The 20,286-nt window shown below is 37.5% G+C and overlaps 1 protein-coding gene across 14 annotated transcripts in view; it reads left to right on the top strand.

Moving 5' to 3' along the window:
* The window catches only part of PARD3 (par-3 family cell polarity regulator), a 609,985-nt gene that overhangs the window by 99,054 nt on the left and 490,645 nt on the right, over positions 1 to 20,286 (top strand). For 13 of the 14 annotated variants that reach the window (XM_033105853.1, XM_033105850.1, XM_033105852.1 and 10 more), the window contains exon 2: positions 1,708 to 1,809. In XM_033105853.1, the coding sequence (XP_032961744.1) occupies positions 1,708 to 1,809 (102 nt within the window). Of the gene's footprint in view, positions 1 to 1,707; positions 1,810 to 16,593; positions 16,876 to 20,286 lie in introns of those variants that run through there. The other variant, XM_033105848.1, reaches the window with a different exon arrangement.

Genomic DNA, 20,286 nt, shown 5'->3' with positions numbered 1-20,286 from the left:
AAATGACAGCTGATATTTAAGTTGACAGCTTGCTGGAGGGTGGGGAGAGGCAGGTGGATCTCCCCACCTGGGGAATGGTAGTTAGGGGATGCCTTTTCTCTAGTGACCCTCAGGATGTTAATTATTCCCACTTTCCCTTGGAGAGTTAATACCATTTGGTACGGAAGAGTAGGAGTATAGTTTGCTTGGGACTTCGTTCTTTGATGGCTCAACAAATCTAGAAATGACAAATTCTGGAGCACTCAGACTCACAGCAGCTGGCTTCCTGAGGGCTGTCTGCATGACACTGTAATCAGGGAACCATGCAGAGTAAGGCCCTGTGATTGAAAGGGACGCTGAGGGAGGTGTGTATGTGTCGCATGTGGTGTGTCGCACGTGTGTGTTTATTTACTCTCTGCATTCTGGGTGAACGATTGATTTGAGTATTGAATCTCCTTTTAAAGAAGTCCAGATAGATGAGGGTGCAGAGTAACGATAGGCTATTTGCTTGGTAGTTTTTCTGATAATGTTTGGTAAGTTTGAGAATTAGAGTCTGAGCTGCTTTCTGTGCTGGATAAAAATGGCAAGGATTGGTAATCATGCATTTTTTATGAGAGTTCCATTTTAGTAAGTCTTAGGCTTTAGAGATTCTCCTGGAGGGCTTCTTAAGGGGATGGATCCCCTGCTCTCACCTCTGGTATGTCTGAGTCAGTAGATCTGGGGTAGGGTCTAGGAATCCTTATTTAACTATCATTACTGTTTCGTCTCCTCCCTCCCAGCCGCTTCTTTAAGAAAGAACCGTACTTAATATCACAGTTTAGATAAGAAAAATGGACTGTTACCTTGAACTTTTTGTTAGTAATTCTGTGTTGTAGCTAATTGAGCTGCTAGCTAGTGCCAGAACATATAGTAGTGTATTTTCATTTGAGTGTACAAATGAGAACGATTATGGAAGTTTAAAAACAACTATGTTCTTCTCTTCAAATAATTTTAAAACATTTTTTGTTATTGTGTGTATGTATATCTGCATGTACACATGTACACATAATACATACCCCATGTAGAAGTGTATGAAATTGAAAATGAAGTCCTTCACTTCTAATCCCACGTTTTAGCGATAACCACTGCAAATTTTGGTGTGTATTTTTTTTGTACATTTTTATACGCACATATACAAGTGTATGTAATTTTGCTTTTACAAAAATAAGCTCAAACCACACACATTGTTCTGAGCTTGCTTTGTTCACTTCCAGGCTTGTCCGCATTATCCCATGTCAGTGTGTTCATGCCTGTTAGTAGGGAGTACTTTGAGCAAGCTCCTTTTATTCAGAAATATAGGCTGTGACATTCGTTTTTCAGACATACACTGTGCATTGCTTGCTTATTAGAATATTTCTGTGGATTGGATTCAGAGGTGGGTAGTAGGAAGCCAAGCATACTTTAGAGAAATCGATATTTCTGAGGCAGTGCATTTTGCTGGTTTCTGCAGTTACTATCCTAATAGTGTAGCAACATCTGGGCCAAAGGAAAGAGTGTGTATGAGTGACTCCATCATAAAAGAAAAGGAAAAACCCCTCAACAGCAGAGATAGGGAGTGACCTGAATTTTCCATCAATTGCAATGTTGTTGATTCCTTTCCATGGCAGGGCATTCTTGCAGTTAAAATTGTTGCATTTCCTTTTGGTGATGCTCACTGCCTGTATTTGATGTCTCCGTTCTTTTGTACAGGATCCAAGTTACTGGATACAGGTGCATCGACTGGAACATGGAGATGGAGGAATACTGGACCTTGATGACACCCTCTGTGACGTAGCAGATGATAAAGACAGAGTGAGTTCAAGTCCAGGGGAAGCTGCTCTGAGTGCATTTTGTGAAGGTTGGGGAGGGAGTGGATAGGCGGGAATACTTTCCTTTCTGTTTTTAGACACACACACACACACACACACACACACACACACACGCACGCACACGCTTTAAAGAACATTTGGGCCACTCACTCTGGTGTGTTTGTTTTATAACAAGTATTGTGAATCTTCACTACCCTGAACTGTAGGGTATTATGTTTTTCTTGATACCTGGGATTCAGTGCTAAGTTTGGGGATTTTAAAATTGAAACTATTTAAATGGAAATATCTTTAAATGGTTTTTTTGTGCCGTTTTTCTCCCTTATTTTAACCAAACATAACATCTTCCTGACAACTCAGGTCTGTCCTTAAAATCACTGTGTGGCACAGCTCGCTGGTCTCTGAGTTCTGATCCCCACACTGGCCCATCCAACCTGTCGGCCTGTGTGATGCAGTGCCTGGTTACCAAACCTGCGTGCACCCCAGGGATCTCCCTTGTGTGCTGGGCTCTGAGGGCGCTTTCCTTTCCTCCATGTTGCTCTTGGGGTGCTTTTACTGGAATGCCATCATCCGTGTAGCCTGTGATTTTAGCATCATGAACGTGGCCTCCCACAAGGACTGGAGCGTTAGCCGGTACCCACCTTTGTGTCTGTACTCTTTGAGGGAAGGAGGAGGGGAAGAAGGAGAAAGAGGGGGAGGAATGACTCAACAATTTAAGAATTTGTGATAGGGTATCTGGCTCTGCAGATAGAAGTCAGCAAATTCTTTATTGTAACTGAGGTGATGAAACTTGAGCCAGCTTTGGCCACACCCTCTTTTGTGTTGACTTGCAAGGAAATGATGGAAGGGCCCACAGCCCCATACACAGTTGTGTCATCAAGGCTGTGTAATCGCACAGGGTAGGTTAAACCACAGCGGTTACATCATGGGGTTGGAAGATGGTAAATCGGCTGTGCTGTGGAGCTCCCCTTACTGGCCCTTTGCCTCCTCCTCCAGGAGCCCTTTCCTTGGCTAGGAGCCTGGTCAGCACAGCTGTTGTCTTGTTTCCTCCCGCATTAGCACGGTGCCTGCCTCAGAATGGGCGGATGTCTTATGTTTTCTTGAAATGTTAAGACATGAAAAACTTCAAGTACCAAATATTGTGTACCCTCAGGGATGTTTGATTCACTAGCACCTGCCATGGTGGGATTTGTCCTTTGTAGCTTCTGTGGCCCAGGAGCACATTGTGTCAAACATGCAGAACTTTTCTGCCCATTTATCATGTGCTGTTATTTCTCTTGGTGCCATTTGTCTGTTTGGGGTTTTTCAGTGAGCCAGGAATAGGTGACTGTCAAATCCTTTTCCTGCAATCCACATGAGAGTGCCATCCAGAGACTTAAATTATTGTCAATTTATTGTGCAGTTCAGCTCCAAAGCTTAAGACAACTACAGAGATTTATGAAGGATTTAAATAGATGCCCTGTCCCAGCCGTAATATTAGTAAGAGATGAACTAATGTTGTATTGATCTTTCAATATTTCCCTCTCTCCTCCCTCTCTCCTTTCCTCCTTCTTTCCCTCCCTCCCTCCCTCCTTCCCCACTCCTTCCTTCCCTTCTTTCTTCCCTCCTCCCTCCCTCCTCCCTGGGGGGGGGTTCTGTAAAAATAATATATCCTCTTATGAGGAAAAATAAACATATAAAGAAGGAAATAATCACCTGTAATCCCATTCCTGCCCAAAGCTTATAACTGTTAGAATTTGAGTGGGATTTGCATCCTGACCCTTCTTTTTCTTTAGATATAGACACACACATACTTTTTCTTTTAAATAAAAAGGATTGAATGTTAGTTTGCTTTTTGTCTTTGAGTTGATTATAAATATATTTCTGTGTAGCAGAAAGCACCAGAAAGATGCATTAACTGTAGCATCTAGAATGCACCAAAATCTTTACATAAGATTGCCTTTGAGATACGCCCAGCTCTGCTGTATTGTTTGGAATATCCTGCTGTGGGTGTTGGGTGTTTGTATGAGTGAGATTCGTGAGGCTGGAACCAGCGCTCTGAGGACACTGAGCTAAATGGACCCCTTCCGTTCATCACTGTGCACCAGTGCCTGAAAGGTGTATGAAATACAGGCCGTCCTTTCTCATCCTTCTTCCCTGCGCCGCAGTCTAAGTAGAGGTTGCATTGTGAGTAAGAAGAATACTGAGATGCAGATATGCAGCAATATAATTAAACAAAAATCTTGTGACATGTATTGAGACTTATGGCCCAGTAAACGTCATTTTTGCTGGCTGTTCCATGTGTACTTGAAAATAACGTGTATCCTGCAATTGTTGGGTTCGGGGTTCTATAAAGATCAGTTAGGTTAAGGTGGTTCATGTTCTTGTTTAGATATTTGGGGTAATTTGTCACTCAGCAATGAAAAATAATACAATTGGCTTTAACACAGTTAATAGATCACACACAAAAACCTACGATAAGGCAAACTGTACGATCTTCTAAAATAGTTGCATATTAAAATCATAGGTTACTTATTAAATTGTGTTTTAGACTTTGTATTCTTGTGCATATTTGATGATGAATCTGTATTTTCTAGAGTCTTTTATTATATTTCCTATACAAGTTAAAAAATCCTTTAACCTGAGAAAAATGTTTTAAATATTATTATGTGAAATAAGTTTTTAGACAGTTTTATATCATGCAGATTAAATTCAGTTTCCAAGTAGAAAAGTGCTAAAGAATACAGTCACCACGGACTGAAATAGCTTTAAATCATGATTTTAATTGCCCAGAAATACTTAATATATATATATATATAATTAATTAGAAATTTTTGAATGAGTTTTCTAGATTAAAGGGCCCATTTTATGTTGTAATTATAAAAAATATAATGAATAATCCAGAATCACAATATCCAAATTCACAGTTATTGTTGGATGCATTATTCAAACTGAGTGATTGTGTGTAGTCAGGTGTATGGCTCTTTTCCATGACTCTGAAATTTGATTCTGACCTAATCATCCTGCAGTGTTTTTTACTGTTTTTGGCAGCTCCTCAGAGTAAAGATTTTGACATCCGTGTTGCTTTTAAAATGGCTTTTTTTTAGTTAAGAAAAAATTACAGATCTCCTAAACAATAAAATTCCTAAAAATAGTGTTCCATTTTATGAAAACGCCCCGGACACTTGTTTAAAGTACAGATACCCAGCCCAGGGCAGTAGGATCTCCGTGAGCCAGGCCTGAGGGTCTGTGTTTTGTAATCCTCCACGTGGCACTGAGACGGTCTGTACTTTGAAACCAGGGCCCTGCCATCAATCTCTATAGTGGGGCAAATTCTCTCAAAGGTGCAAATTTTATACTTAGTCTCTGTGGCTTTGTAAAATTACAAATTTTATTTTTTATTTTTTTTTTTTTGTGGAGCGGAAGTAGGATTCAGAGGCAGTAATTCAAATGATAGCAAAAGAAAGTTCAAGTACTTAATCATAATTTTGCTCATGATCCTTTAATTACTGGAGTTCAGTGCACATCACTGAGAAAGTTTTCTTTCAGTGCCTATATAATTCTAATGACCAGGATTTACCCAAATTTGTTCAAAATGGTATGAGTGTGGGTTGTTTTGGGTTCTTAGAGTAGTTCTTGATTTTCTAAAATATAAAATATTCTAGATTTACTTTGGGCATAAAACTGTGCCCTTTCTTAGTTTGTTCCCTCTCTACATTGTTGCTTTCTAGTAAGGGAAGAGAGAATCAGAGTGCACGTGTTGTCATGTACTTTATTTATTCTTAGTACCTAATTCTCAGTTTTCTCAGTTCACACTTTGCCAAATTATGAAACACTGAAATGGTTTCCAAGTTATCTCTAGCACCATTTAGAACAGCAGTCATGCATTTGTGCTTGTGAGCTTTCCGAAGTGCTGAACTGAATTTTGTCTGAATTTCTTTCTAGTTCTGTCTTTATTATTTATTACTTATAATTTCAGTGAACCTTCCCTCAGTTCTCCTCCGTAGGCTGGGTCACTCCTGTCTTTCCCTCTGGCTACTACAGTACATTTAGAAATTTCCAAATAAATTACAGAATAAAAGTACGCACCATTCACTTCCCTCTGCATGCCAGTCACCTGAGACTGGAAGGGCGTAAACAAAGATTCAGGCATAACTGATCAGGAACTTAGAGTTGGGGGGAAATGCCATTGTGTGTGGATGATGAGCAAGAAGAAAGTCCTTTTCTTACACATGTCATTGTCTTCTTTTTCATATCTTTGGTGCTGAAGCTAATTAAAGATGAGGTATCAAGTATTTCCTTTGTCGTAGTTGGATGTAATTGTATTTTGACCAAAAGTGATGTTATATTTATTGTGTTTTTGCAATGACCTTGTGAAATATCTTCCATGTTTCTTGCTCTTTGCGAAGGAAGAGTTGAATGGAATAGCAATTCAACTCTTTTTGAAGGATTTGTACATATAGACTGGGGTACAGGCACCGTGAAGGAGTGTTGTGGAGACTCTTGGCTGCTTTGGTTGGAAAGAACCGAGGATTGCCTTGGGGACAATCTGGCCAGTGTCCTGAGAAGAATGTTGAGAAAAAGAAACTCTTAAAATGCACTGGAATCGTGGGCAAGCAACAGTTTGCACAGGCTGGGGTAAAGCTAGCACAGAGGCATTTTATCACACTTTTTCATCATTCCTCTTGTTGATAGCTTCTAACTTACAAATAACTGCTGTAGTTTTGTGCCTCCAATGTTAATAATATTACTGCCCTGTCGGACGTTTTATATTACTATTTCTAAAATATGTGGTAATACAGTTTGCTTTGAAATACATGAATGCCTGAAGTTTAAGGTAAGGAACATGCTTTAATTTGAAAAGCTGGCAGTTTTTCCTTTTTCAGATGTTATTATTACCTGTACGTAAATCATTATGTTACTTGTTTTAGCAGCAAGTAAACAAAAATAAAATAATCGGTGTCCAGCAAAGTGATGGTCTGAGTGAGTGTATCCTGCTTGTTTGTGGAAAACACGCGTTCATATATATTTTAACAAAGGTGTTAAAGAGTCTGTGCCCTCATTATTGATCATGTGGAGAAAAACACTGTGTTATTTTTGTTCTGGGGACAGTCACAGCCTGTACATTTGTAGATGAGAATCCAGATACATGTTTTTTGTATCTGGAATAAGGATCATTTAGGTGAATTTATTTGGTGATATTGGAATGAGCTCATAAAACATTAACAAACCCTAGTCTGTTAAAGAATGGATTGGTGCTACAATTGCAGTGCGAGTTAACAGCTTGTAATTGATACAAATCTAAGTTAATTTCTTTAAAGGCTCTATTTTTCTCCTTATTTAGTGCATGACCACGTATGTGCCCGATAAGAGAAAAGTTTTGAGATTTAAATTCCTTTGTTATCAAGAGCAAAGCACTAAATTGCAGCATGGGGGTCAATTATTTTTAGAATGTCCATATCCTGGAGGGTGGAGGTGGCTGGAGAATTCGTGGGCTAACTTCCTTTTCATCCCCCCTTCTTTTTTGGGGAGACCTAATTTCTTGTTCAGGACTTGGTCTATATACAGAATACGATGCTGTTTTATTTTTGTAAGGGTATTCTTCTTACTACTATGAACTGAAGTTTCACAAAGAGGTGCTCTTTTGGTAAACAGAATTTTCAAAGATGCCCAACTTCCTTTAACCTTGAAATAGACAAGATTTTAAAACCAACTAAGTTATATGTTAATTACATCTCAGTAAAATGTAAAAAACAAAAACCATAAACAACAGAAGTGAACAAACTAGAGTATGTTGTGAAAGACAGAAAAAAGCCATAGGAAAATGAATGCATCAGGACCTATTTTATATGTTATTGTCACGGATACTAATTTGTTAAGATTATGTATTGTAATCCTTAGAATTGTAAAATCTGTAAAAAAAAAAAAAAAAAAAAAGCAAAACAAAACCCAAATAAACCTACTGAATGAGAGAAAATCTCTGATACTGTGTGATGACTGTAGTTCACACTTGAGGCTTGGAGTAAATTATGTGTTAGTGCAAAGCAGTAATAACTGAAATACATAAGGTATTCTCATTTCACATAGATTATTTGTGTTATTACTAAACATGAGGAATTAAGTTAAATGTTTTACATGCCAGAAAGAATGGGTTGCAGAACAGTGCTCCCAGAGATATGGCATCATATACTTTTTCCAAATGTAAAATGATTGCAGAAATCATGTGCATTAGGTTGTAAGACCTTAGAATGTTTTAGTCTGAACAGTTTACACTGAGTTTTTTCCTTTGGGCGAATTTTGGTTTAATTTCCACAAGTTATAATGAATCATGATGTCTGCCTAGGGTGTTTCATGGTCACCAGCCTATTGGTGTTTACTCATCAGGTAGATGAGTCATAGAATCTCTTATTCCTTGCTTCCCTTTGTGTGATATGAAGGCAGCCTTGGAGACCAGGCTTTTAACGTAGACATCTTCATCTTTCAGTCTTGAGGAAATATACCTTTTAAAGAAGCAATGCTTTCTGAAAGCATACCCCCACCACATGAAACCTCTCTATTTGCAGAAAAGTACATTATAGTGAAACACTTGTGAAAATACATTGTCTGATTCAAAAGGAATATGTTCTTTATGTGTAAGTACATATCCTACTGTCTTTTGATGAATATTTGATATTGAGATTAAATGGAATAGATGAATTAAAGCCTCAGTGCTGAACCAAAGCTAAGAGCCCTTTGTTCATTTGCATAAAGGTTAAGAAACGAATTTTTTCAAACCAGGTTGACTGAATAATAATAATTTAAAAGACAGCACATATAATAATTTCCTTTGAAAGATAATAAGACTTTTGTCTCATTTTTAGTATTTCTAGTTAATTTGTTTACTGAGCACCAGTTATGAGCTAGACATCGTGCTTTGTGCTATTACACAATATCAAATCAAGCTAGACATGGTTCCTGCTTTCTTGGGCCTTATGATCTATTGTGAGAGAATTAAACAATCACAGAAATTAAATGTGGAATTACTAGCATAAGAAAATGAATGGTCCTATGAAAGATGTAACTGTATACCCTGACCAAGCTTGGGGTTTTGCAAGACTAGCCTGAAAAAAAACCCACAAAACGATCAAACTGAAATTTGAAGTACAGCTAAGTGAAAATTGAAGGGTTTTAGGTGATCAGATTTACGTATGGGAACAGTGTCCTGGCTGCAGTGTGAAGAATGAATGGATAGGAGGCAGAAAGGACGGAAGAAGGCCAGTCAGCAGGTTTTGTAGTACGAGGTGTGAGATTGGAGTTTGGGCTAGGTGGAGAGGATGGTGAGGAGTAGGTTGATTAGAGAGTGATTTAGTAGGTAAAATCAGATTGGTGTGGGGCCATTCAGCAAGGCAGGAAGAGCTGCAAGGTGGCCAGATTTGGGACAAGGTGGTAGATGAGGGATTCAGTCTCGACTTCAGTTAGAGTCTGAGTGCCGTGGAGGTGTCACTTAGGCAGTTGGATATTTGGAACTGAAGTGCAGATCAATTCATGAATCAGATAAAAATTTGTTAAAAATCAGGTTAAAACAACATATAAAATACAGTCTAATTTTAGTAGAAATAATTCAGTACGTTGGAAAAAATTTGAGGAACAGACTGAAAAGTGTTGATAGTTATTTCTGAAAGTGAAGTGTCTGATTAACTGAGGATATTTTTACTTTCCAATTAAACATTTCTCCATAATTCTACTTTTGCGTAATTCCAATATGAAGAAAGCATTAGGCATTTGTAAAGCTAGCTTAGAATAGAAACATCTTTTTTTTTTTTAACTTTAGTATGAATTGGCATAGGGAAGGAATGATTAAGAGTTTGATAACCTGGAATTGAAATAATTTGTATAAATAGACTTCATTAACTAGATGACTTGATTAATTTCCTCCTTAATGGATTTACTTTAGATAGGCTCTAAAGAAGAAAATATTTAAATTAAATGCCAAGTAGAGCACTAAATGACTAATTAATTAATTCAAAGGGATTGTTTCCCAACATTTACACCTGTTATGGGTACTGGTTTGCCCACAGCTCATCAGTCTGTGCGTGGGTCTGTCAGGGATGCAGTTTCAGCTGTAGGAGAGGTGTGGTGGTGAGGGCTGTTAGTGGTAGGGCAGAGAGGAGAGGCTGGTCTCCCACTTAAGCATGCTGAGTGGTGGGGCTACTCAGAAGCAGTAGGAGTTTTGAAGTTGGGGTCAGCCTGCACAATATCGGTGGGTCACAGCCTTCCTAGGGAAGGCAGTGAAGGCATGGCTTGTTAGGACCACCCACTGAGTAGGAAGTGGGGGACAGAGTCTCTTACTCTTTCAGTTATCATATTAACTGTAGGCTTGTGCTTGTTTCCTGGTTTGCTGCACTGGCTTTTATGTTTCTTCCTCAGCCATGGGGCACTGCCTGTGTTTGTATCCTGGCTCCAGGATGTCTCTGCTTTATGAGCTTTGGCACAGTACTTAACTCTTTCTAACCTCAGTTTTCCTATTTCTAAATGGGGGATAATGATTGTACCCTACTTTGTAAGATCGTATTAAATTTATACCTGAGAATTTGTGTTAAGGTTTTAGCATTGCGCTCGGCAAAAATAAGTTCCAGCAAATGATAATTGCTGTCACCATGATTGGTCACCATCAGTACCCACTCCATCACTGAATTAGGCTGACTATTCACTCTTTTAACACCAGTTCCTAATGATTTAAAAACAACCCAGCCAGGCCATCTCATGTATTTGTTTTATAAAATGAGATTCTATAGATAATTATTTGCTTATTTTTACATTTCTATCAATTGGAAGAGAGCTTGGCACATAATGAGTGCTCACTAATATAATTAGAAAAAATACATTATTTATTTTCTACATCCTTATAATTTGAGGGTTCCCAGTGTACTATTGATTTGTATATGCATGTGAACCAGAATAGAAGCAATGATTCCAGTTTTGACTTTTGGTATTTGGAAGAAAACAGGGACTGTATCATTACAAAACAAAACAAAAATCAAAAACAAAAATTTGATACCAGAAACAAAGGCAACAAAAGCAAAAATAATCAAATGGAACTACATCAACTTAAAGCTATTGTACAGCAAAAGAAACCATCAACAAAATGAAAAGGCAACCTAAGGAATGTGAGAAAATATTTGCAAACTATATGTCTGATAAGGGGTTAATATCCAAAAGATATAAGGATCTCAGACAACTCTATAGCAAAACAAACAAACAAAAACAAGCAAACAACAAAATCAAACCTGATTAAAAAGTGGGCAAAGGACCAGACATACAGATGGCCAACAGGTACATGAAAAGGTACTCAACACCACTAATTATCAGGGAATTGCAAATCAAAACCACAATTAGGTATCATCTCTCACAATTAAAATAGCTGGCATCAAAAAGATAAGAGATAACAAGTGTTGGCAAGGATGCAGAAAAAAAGGGAACCCTAGTGAACCTGTTGATGGGACTGTAACTTGGTACAGCCACTATATAGGAAACAGTATGGCGATTCTTCAACAACAACAAAAAAAATGGAACTACTATATGACCCATCAATCCCACTTCTGGGTATATATCTAAAGGGAATGAAATCACTATCTCAAAGAGAAAGCTGCATTGCTATGTTTATTGCAGCATTATTCACAGTGGCCAACACATGGAAACAACCTATGTGTCCATCAATGGATGAATAGATAAAGAAGTTGTGGGGTGTGTGTGTGTGTGTAAAATGGAATACTATTCAGCCTTGAAAAAGGACATCTTGCTATTTGTGACAACATGGAATGTCCTTGAGGGCGTTATGTTAAATGAAATAAGTCAGAGAAAGACAAATACTGTATGATCTCATGTGAAATCTAAAAACATTGAATTAATAGAAACAGAGACTAGAATGGTGGCTGGGGGGTGGAGTGGGAGAAAAGGAGAGATTTTGGGCAAAGGATATAAACTTAAGATGAATAAATTCTAGAGATCTAACGTACACCATAGTGATTATAGTTAATAATATTGTATTATATAATATCTTTAAAAGTTGCTAAGAGAGTAGATCTTAAATGTTCTCAACACAAAAAAGAAATGGTAATTGCTATGGTTGTACTCATTTTTGAATGTATCAGTGTGTCAAATCAACACAAAGTACATCTTAAACTTAACAGTGTTACATATCGATTGTATTTCAATAAATCTGGGGGGAAAGGGTAGGCCTTGTTTTACAGTTTTAAAATATTACCTGGTCAACAGTGATAATTCTCTAGAAAAACAACACATTTCAAAACAAGTGCTCAGAATAAATGCTACCAAAGCTGCTTTATAATAAATTGCATCTTTAAAAATCTTACGCTCAAGTCTTCCTTTGTCTCATCTCTTGAGTGAAACATGTAAAATCCAACTTTTCATGTATGTTATAAAGCATTATCATTGTGCAAAGAAAAAAGAAACAAAAAGAGGAGGGTAGATGACTGTTTCTTCTTCATTAATATTTTTTGAAAAATATTGAAGAACTAATTGTAAATGATAAATAAGATCATGATATTTACTCATTCACACATTTATTTATAGAGGATAGAAATCATGTAAAAAGTAGCATTTTTTTTCTCCTGGATTTTATAGGAAAAGAAACAGATTCTGTACCTTTTGATCTTCCTGTAATTCCATAATAACCTACAAATATAGTAACTAAATTTTTATTCAACCTTGTATGCTGCTGCATATGGTCACACCTTTGTATCAACCCTGTAACATTAGGTGGTAGTGTCCCCATTTTTTAAAACGAAGGAGAACCCAATATGTTTCCAGACTTACAGGTCTTTTTTACTCCTTTGGGCTACTGCCTGGCACTAAATAACAAACATTTATTGGTTGGAGTTGGAGAAAGAAACTAGTTTGTCTATTAAAATATGTGGATTTGAACTTTCATTTTGTCAGATTACTCTGTTGTCTTATATGACTATTAAAATGTCAAAAGCTTAGTGTCATGTATAATTTGACCACAATTCACATTTATTGATGCCCCTTGTTCGTATATATCAAACTAAAATTATAGCACTTTTTTGAGGAAAGGTTAAGCAGATCTTATGGATTCACTGATCCCTTCATTCAGTTCATTCTTCTGATATTCATTCAACAAATGCTTTTCATTTCCTAATGTGTTTGAGAAATAGCTGGAGGTACTGAGGATGTGTGGGGGTGGAAGGCGTTCTCTAATATCCCAGTGCATTCTTTGCAGTGAGAAAAATAGACTATGAAGGAAGTAAGTCTGGGATGTGCTAGAGAATAGGTGGCTGGGTAAGGGGTGGTGCTTTCAGCTGGTTGAAAAGGACATCTCTGAGCAGGAGACAGGTGGTTTGGACTTCAGTGGATAAGAAGGAGCCCAATCTTGGAACATCTGGGGTCAGAGGACTCTAGGCAGAGGGAGCAGCTCATACAGCAACCTGTAATAGAAAAAGGTTGAGGTGTTCATGGAGCCACAGGGAATTATTACTGCTGATATGCAGTGAGCAACTGGGAGAGGGGAAATAGGTGAGTTGCCAAGGAAGATGTCGGGGTGTTACTAAAGGCTACACCAAGCAATTTCGAGATTTGATAAATACAACAAAAAGCCACTGAACTGTCAGACTGTGGAGTGATATAATTAGATGTATACTTTTAGAAGATTGCTTTGGGAAGAGTGCATTGTAGATGAGCAAGAAGGGGAGAAAGACCAGTGAGAAGGCTGCTGTCCAGTGAAGAGATGATGGTGGCTGAGCCTAAAGTAGACTTGGGGAAATACGAGTGGAGTTGAGATATGTTTTATAGTTAGAATTTCCAAGAGTTCAGGCTGTGAGGAATGAAGGCAGAGGGTGACTTTTGGCGTTTTAACTGGAGCAAATTGGGTGGGGATATGGAGGCTCCATTTATTACCAAAGGGGACAGGGAGGTTCTGTTTACCGTGGGAGGTTCATTTAAATAGAAAACTTGAGGAATGGAGTAAGGGTACAGGATTGGGGACAGTCAGTCTCTTTCCTATTGGAACATTTAACTGATTTCGAAATGCCTTTGAGATATCCATGAAGAGATGTCAATTAGGTCATTGGACATGGAAGTCTGAAGGTCAAGGGAAAGATCAGAGTTGGAGATGGGAATTTGGAAATCACATTATATAGAATAGATGGTATTTAAAGACATGTGACACATAGTGTTTCTACATGGCAAAGATTTGCAATCATCCTAACCTAATAATCTTTGTCACTTCCTCGGATGGTGCACACCCTTGACTCAATATTAGCCTTGACTGATGGAAAATACCAACAAATTTTAAATAGGAAATTAGTATGAAATGTGGAAAAGGAACTCCTGTGTCAAGACATTTGAATGAGAATAACATAAAATTTAGATTTTTGAGAAAAACTGAATTTAAAAGACTAAAAAGAGACAATGCAGGAATATTACTCCTCAGACATGAGGCAGTGGTAGTATTATTTCTAAAATATGTACCGAAAACCACACTTAGAAAGCCCCTAGAAATGAATGAGTGTTATGGTAGACGAGTCTGATGTTAGATGGCAAGCAGTTGATTGCCACCTAGGAAAGACCATATTTAATATGATAAAGTCACATGGTGTAAAATTGGAAATTCACTTGGAATGAGGGAATTGTAGAATCTGTACACTGTATTTCAGAATTCTGATATTCCTTGCCTTGGAATGTATAGTGTATTGCTTGACTTATTTTCTTACGGAAACATTGATAAATGATACTTCTTTCTAGGGTGATAGTCAAGTGGTGACTGTTTGCTCTCAGGCATTTTGTTGTTAACAATAATGGGTAGTGTCAGTAGAGACTTCGCAGTTTTAGGAACTTGAGACTGAGGTGAAGTTGCAGCATCATTTTTGTAACAGCATGATTTTTTGTGGCCCACGTGCTTATTAAGCATCTATTCCATTCCAGGCAGAACTTGAGATACTGACGTGAATATGGAATGCTTACCTTTAGGGAGCCCTTGTAAAATAGGAAGATGAAAATGCTAACACAATACTGGGGTGCCAAAATAATGTATATACACGTGACTTGTATTCATCTTTTGTTCCTGGTATATATTGAGTAATTGAGTATTACAATTTTAAGACAGGTTTTTCCTTTCTTAAAATGTGTACACATTTTTTGGGCACCATCTGTAGTTTTCAGCCACACCGTATTGTGCTATGTTCTATAATTTGGCTGTCTGTCATTTTTTTTTTTTTAAGAATAAATTAAAGTAATTCCACGTACTTTTAAAGCAAGCAATACTCCTCATATGGGTGGGAATATTCAAGCTGGATACGTGAGCATGTCCAGGTCAGCTTCCCGGCCAGAAATGCTTCCTCGTCCCTCATGCCAGTGCTGACCTTCCCTCTCTCCCAGAGAGGCAGTCAGATGTGAGGATGCTCTGCCTTCAGTTAGGTCAGCAGCTACCTTGCTGAAGGACTACCCTTGTTTTCTATTTCCAATCTGGAGCAGACCAATACTTTTGTGAAACACAAGACAAATTAATTACAAGGAAAAATTGGCTTGTGTTTTGCTTGCTTTTATTTCATCTATAAAGTCAACCGACAGAATTATTCTGTCAGATTGCCAAAAGCAATCTCTATTTCCAAAAGCATACTATTTCTGTACTTCACTGGAGACAGGGTAATAACTTTCAGCAGCGCTGGGATATGTAATTCTTTGTTCAATATTTTTGCCCTTAAACTTCCCGTTTGTATTATTTATCAGCTAGATGTTCTGGTGTAGGCTAATGTTTGGTTATGTATTTTCTTCAGTTTTGTAGTTTCCTTAATGATTGGTGTGTGGGTGTTTTAAAAATAATAATGGTATGTCTCTTGTTAAAAAAATAGTAAGCTCTTAAGATCATTAGCTAAATTAAAAAATACTACCTTGAATGTACTACCTTTGAGTCCTCAGGTTATGCTTATGTATGTTCTAAAGCATTGAGTTTTGTGGGGCTCTAGTGTTGAAAGTATCATGAGTGTTAATTGTGTTGTGAATATTCATAATACTCAATACTCACTAGAAGCCTCGTTCTCCATTTTCTCCTGTGTCTTACTTTCATGATCTCTCTTCACACTCAGCCTCAGTTCAGTTGGACCTGAGATAAAGTGAACGGGAGACACTCGTGCTGCCTTTTAAAGGGACAGGAAAAACTCCCTACCACTCCTTTGTGGGACAGAAAGGCGGTCCAGACTCCTAACTCATTTTCTTGTGAATTTTGTCCTGTATTTTTATGAGTGAAAAGTGCCTATTTGAGCGTTTGATCACTGCATTTCTCATTCCTAGTGAGAAATTCATTAGACTCCTAATTCATTTTCTTATGAACATTTTGTCCTGTATTTTTATGAGTAAAAAGTACTTACTTGAACATTTGATCATTGCATTTCTCATTCACTGGAAACAGAACATGTTCACGGAGCTTAAAAAATGGTCCTGCGAAGAGGGCTCCTGTTTTGAAGTAGGAGTTGTGATTTGATTCTATCCTGTCACCTCTGTCTGTTTTGGCAAGGAATGAGTTAAAGAGATTTCTTTGAACCTGGTGCGTTCACTCACACCCTGCTAAGTGCAGGTGTGTTGTTACACCCTATTTTACTCCTGAGGAACTACCTCTGGCCTGTTGAACTGGTGAAGGTTGTTTTTATTTGGTGTGGTTGAGCCCTGCCCTGGTCTCCCTGGTGAGCGTGGATCAAAGCTGTCAGATGCAAAATCCTGTGTCCACTGAGGGTTACTGATACGGAATGGGTTCTGTCCAGTATTTCCCACCGGTGTTCAATTTATTACCCTTCCTAGAGGACTAAGCAAACACAGGTCGTACATATATCAGGGTTTGAGGGCTTTATATTTGGGATCATTTTATTCTGTAGTTAGTTTGGGAATCAAGTCACTGTGGATTTTGCCCTTCTAATGGATTGAGATGGCAGACAGATTGAAGAGGAAACCTGCGAAGAAGTTTTACTCTCTGTCTGGTTCCTCTCGGAAAGATTCAGTGAAGGCGCTGAGATATTCAAGGTCATTGAACCTTAAAAGAGCTACTTCAGAAATCAGCAAAAAGCAGGTTGGTGCAGAAATTTCTCATCCCTTTAAATTTCCTTTGGAGTGAAAAGTAATACCTTCTTTGTGTTTATTCCTTAATGCTCTGTGGATAATTTTCTTGATTAATTTGAATATTCTTTTATAGCTTCATAAACATATTGATATTTTCTGTGCCATTAGTCTATTTGTGGATGTTTATTGTTTATTTTTGTGTATGTTGATTCATTTATTACATGGGTTTAAATTACTGTGTCACAGCACAAGCAGTCATAATGTTATTAGCAGATTCTGATTACTTATATGAAATCTTCTACTGAAATGTTTTAATCAGGACCCTCATGTTACCCAAATACCCCACTGAAAGCGTTACTTGACTTTTATGCATAAACGAAATATTAGAATAAAAGCTAATTAGTATTTATATAATTTCATAGGTTTATTGTTCCATGGGACTCTGGAATTAGACTTATTTTACCAAGCAAACAAACGAATACATTGGAGCTACAGAATGGAAATATAAATGGTTGTGTGCTTTCTTGATGTTTTGTTTCGCTGTTTATGTGCTGAATATGTAATTTTAGGCTGTTCAAATAATGTATAGCATGTCTTTTAATAGTATTGTCTGTTAGAAATTAAAAGATTCCTTTTCTTAACGTTAATATTTTTGGAGCTCTTTTTCAGTTATCAAACAACAGTAGGTATAAAGTAAAACTAACATCACACACAAAATTTGATCTTTTTTCCTTTATAATCTATTTTTGGACAAGTGCCATGGGTTGTTTATACACCCCCCACCCCACCCCCACCCCACCAGTGGTCTTTTGGTAGAATGGTTACTTTTGACTTTCACTAAGAATTACTCATGGGGGGGGGGGAATGAAATAAAAAAAAAAGAAAGAATTACTCTTGAGATCCATGTTCCTACTGGGTGAAGAATTGTGCTTTCAACATTACAGAAAAATACCTCAGAACTCTTATTTCCTTGTTATAATTCAAATCCAGCTCAAATATGTGGTATTTATCTGGCTAGTTTATGAATGATATGTGTTTTGGAACATCTCTCAATGGGTTCTAGAAGTGGACCTTGAAAAGTAATCCGTGTCTTCAATTTTACACTTATTTTTGTCCTTACATATCTGCTAAATCTTTGATAGTTTTAGTTTCATCTTCTTCCCTTCTTTTCTTTGTTATCGTGGAGAATGTTGTCATAGCAGAAAGAGCTCAAGTCTGAGAAATTCCAAATCTCTAATATATTTTCTCTAGCAGAAATCATATCCATAATAGATGTTTGTTGTTTAAGAATTCTCAACAATCTCGATTTATTTCAGTGTGAGTGTTTATGTTCAGATCAATGTAATTTGAGTTAAGGGCATAGCGTAAAAACCTGTTTTTAAGAAATTGAATCTTCTATGTAGAATATACAGAAAATAATACCAGAAATAAATGCAGAAATTAAAGATGCTGCTTTAATTGGTAATTGTTTTTCTCTATCCACTTGAAGCAGCATCAAGCTGAAAACTCTGCTTGCACTTGAGGAGCGGGCCCTATGTGTTGGCATTTGATTCTTGAGAATTTAAATGAGTGTGTTGTCATTAAAGATTTCATGGCATTGTTTCTAGAAGTAGGGTGTTCACCTAGAGCTCTCTGCCCATATTCAATATGTTTAATTAAATTGTGCTGAGCATTTCTAACTGCCTGCCCTAACCTACTTCTAATTGCTGATTACTGTGTGCTGTTCTTGTAAACATGTTTTAAAGGATTGATTTCTGAGCTGTCGAATACAATGATACGATTTTTTTTTTTTTATCTGAAAGGTGAGAGGTGGTCCTTTGGAGGGTGCCCTGGGACACTGGCTCAATTAGACCTCCTTCCTGCACAGACTGTTCCTGTCTGTGGCAGTGTGGTATACTGATGAAAGAGCAAGGCACTTTTGGTTTTCTGAGCAAGATGCAGCCCCTCTTTGGAGCATTGTTTCTCTGCTAGAAGGCAGCGTGTAACATTTGAGCAGCCATATAAGTTCAGTTTTGTGCATCTCTTTGCTTGAGGAAAGGTTTCCATAGACAGTACAAGTTTCAAAATTTTTGTTTTGTATACTCTTTGGGTGGGGGTAGGGAGATTATAGAGGAAGTATAATGATAACCTCTGAGAGTTGTGAAGAGAATTGAGATCATGTATTAAATGGAAGAAAACAAACCGAAATGAAGCTGAAATATCATATATTGGACAGTTTGCTGGGGCTAGGGCGAGGGATTCAATTTAAAGCTTGTATGATCAAAAATTTGCCTCAGCAAAAATGCAACATGGTTTTTAAAGTCAAGTGTTGAAATTCATGCATCAGAATGTGTGCACGATCCAGTGTGTGGATTTCAGTCATTTACTTCAACACCAACGCTGTGATTATTTATCTATATATCCATATCTGTATGCTGACGTCTTCATCTTGATTATAGTATAGAAAATCACCGCGTGTGTGGAAGTCAGCAGAATGACACGTTCTGACAAGGTTGCTTACCGGTGGAAAACAATGACGCTAACTCAGTTAGATGATTTTTTAAGTTAAACTAAAAGAAACCTTAAGAGCTTTAAGTTAGATACACAGTTTACAATTTATCTGTTAAAAAAGCCTTCCCTTGTAAGTAGAACACACAGAACTCAAAGTAATACTGCCTTGATCTTTTAGGGCCTAAAGGTAATTATTTTGAACATCCTTGATAGTTTTCCTCAGGTAAGAAGCAAAGTAAATTGGGTGGATTTTGTATTTAAAGTCTAGAGACTGGTGTATCTACTGTGTTTCCCCGAAAATAAGACCTAGCCGGACAATCAGCTCTAATGCGTCTTTTGGAGCAAAAATTAATATAAGACCGGGTCTTATTTTACTATAATGTTAAGATCGGGTCTTAATATAAGACCCGGTCTTATATTAATTTTTGCTCCAAAAGACGCATTAGAGCTGATTGTCCGGCTAGGTCTTATTTTCGGGGAAACAGGGTATCTTGGATGTGGGGGGGGGGTGTGTGTGTGTGTGTGTGTGTGTGTGTGTGTGTGTGTGTGTGTGTGTGTGTGTGTGTGTATGTGTATATGAAGATAACATACTAAGGTGTTTTGTCTTATAATTTTTCGTATTAAGAGCTACATGAAGAATTACAGTTAATTGAAGTTTAGCTCTGTGTACACCAATTTGCATTTTTATACCAGTCATTCTCTCTACTGTAGACACTGCCACTTCTTGTCAATGAGAAAGTGCAGATATATCCAGGATAATTTGAAGTGCATCACTGTTTGTCATAAAACACTAAAACACATGTTCTTGTTAAGTGCTGTGTTAGGAAACTACTTCAGAGTAAGTGACAACTTAGGAATATAGAACACATCTCCTGTTTTATAAAGTGGTTTTAATCCAGGTTCCTTTCCTTTCCTTTCCTTTCCTTTCCTT

Source organism: Rhinolophus ferrumequinum, chromosome 5, assembly GCF_004115265.2.
Source record: "Rhinolophus ferrumequinum isolate MPI-CBG mRhiFer1 chromosome 5, mRhiFer1_v1.p, whole genome shotgun sequence".
Classification (NCBI taxonomy): domain Eukaryota; kingdom Metazoa; phylum Chordata; class Mammalia; order Chiroptera; family Rhinolophidae; genus Rhinolophus; species Rhinolophus ferrumequinum.
Note: the sequence above shows the minus strand (reverse complement) of the source record. Positions and strands in the feature narration are given on the sequence as shown.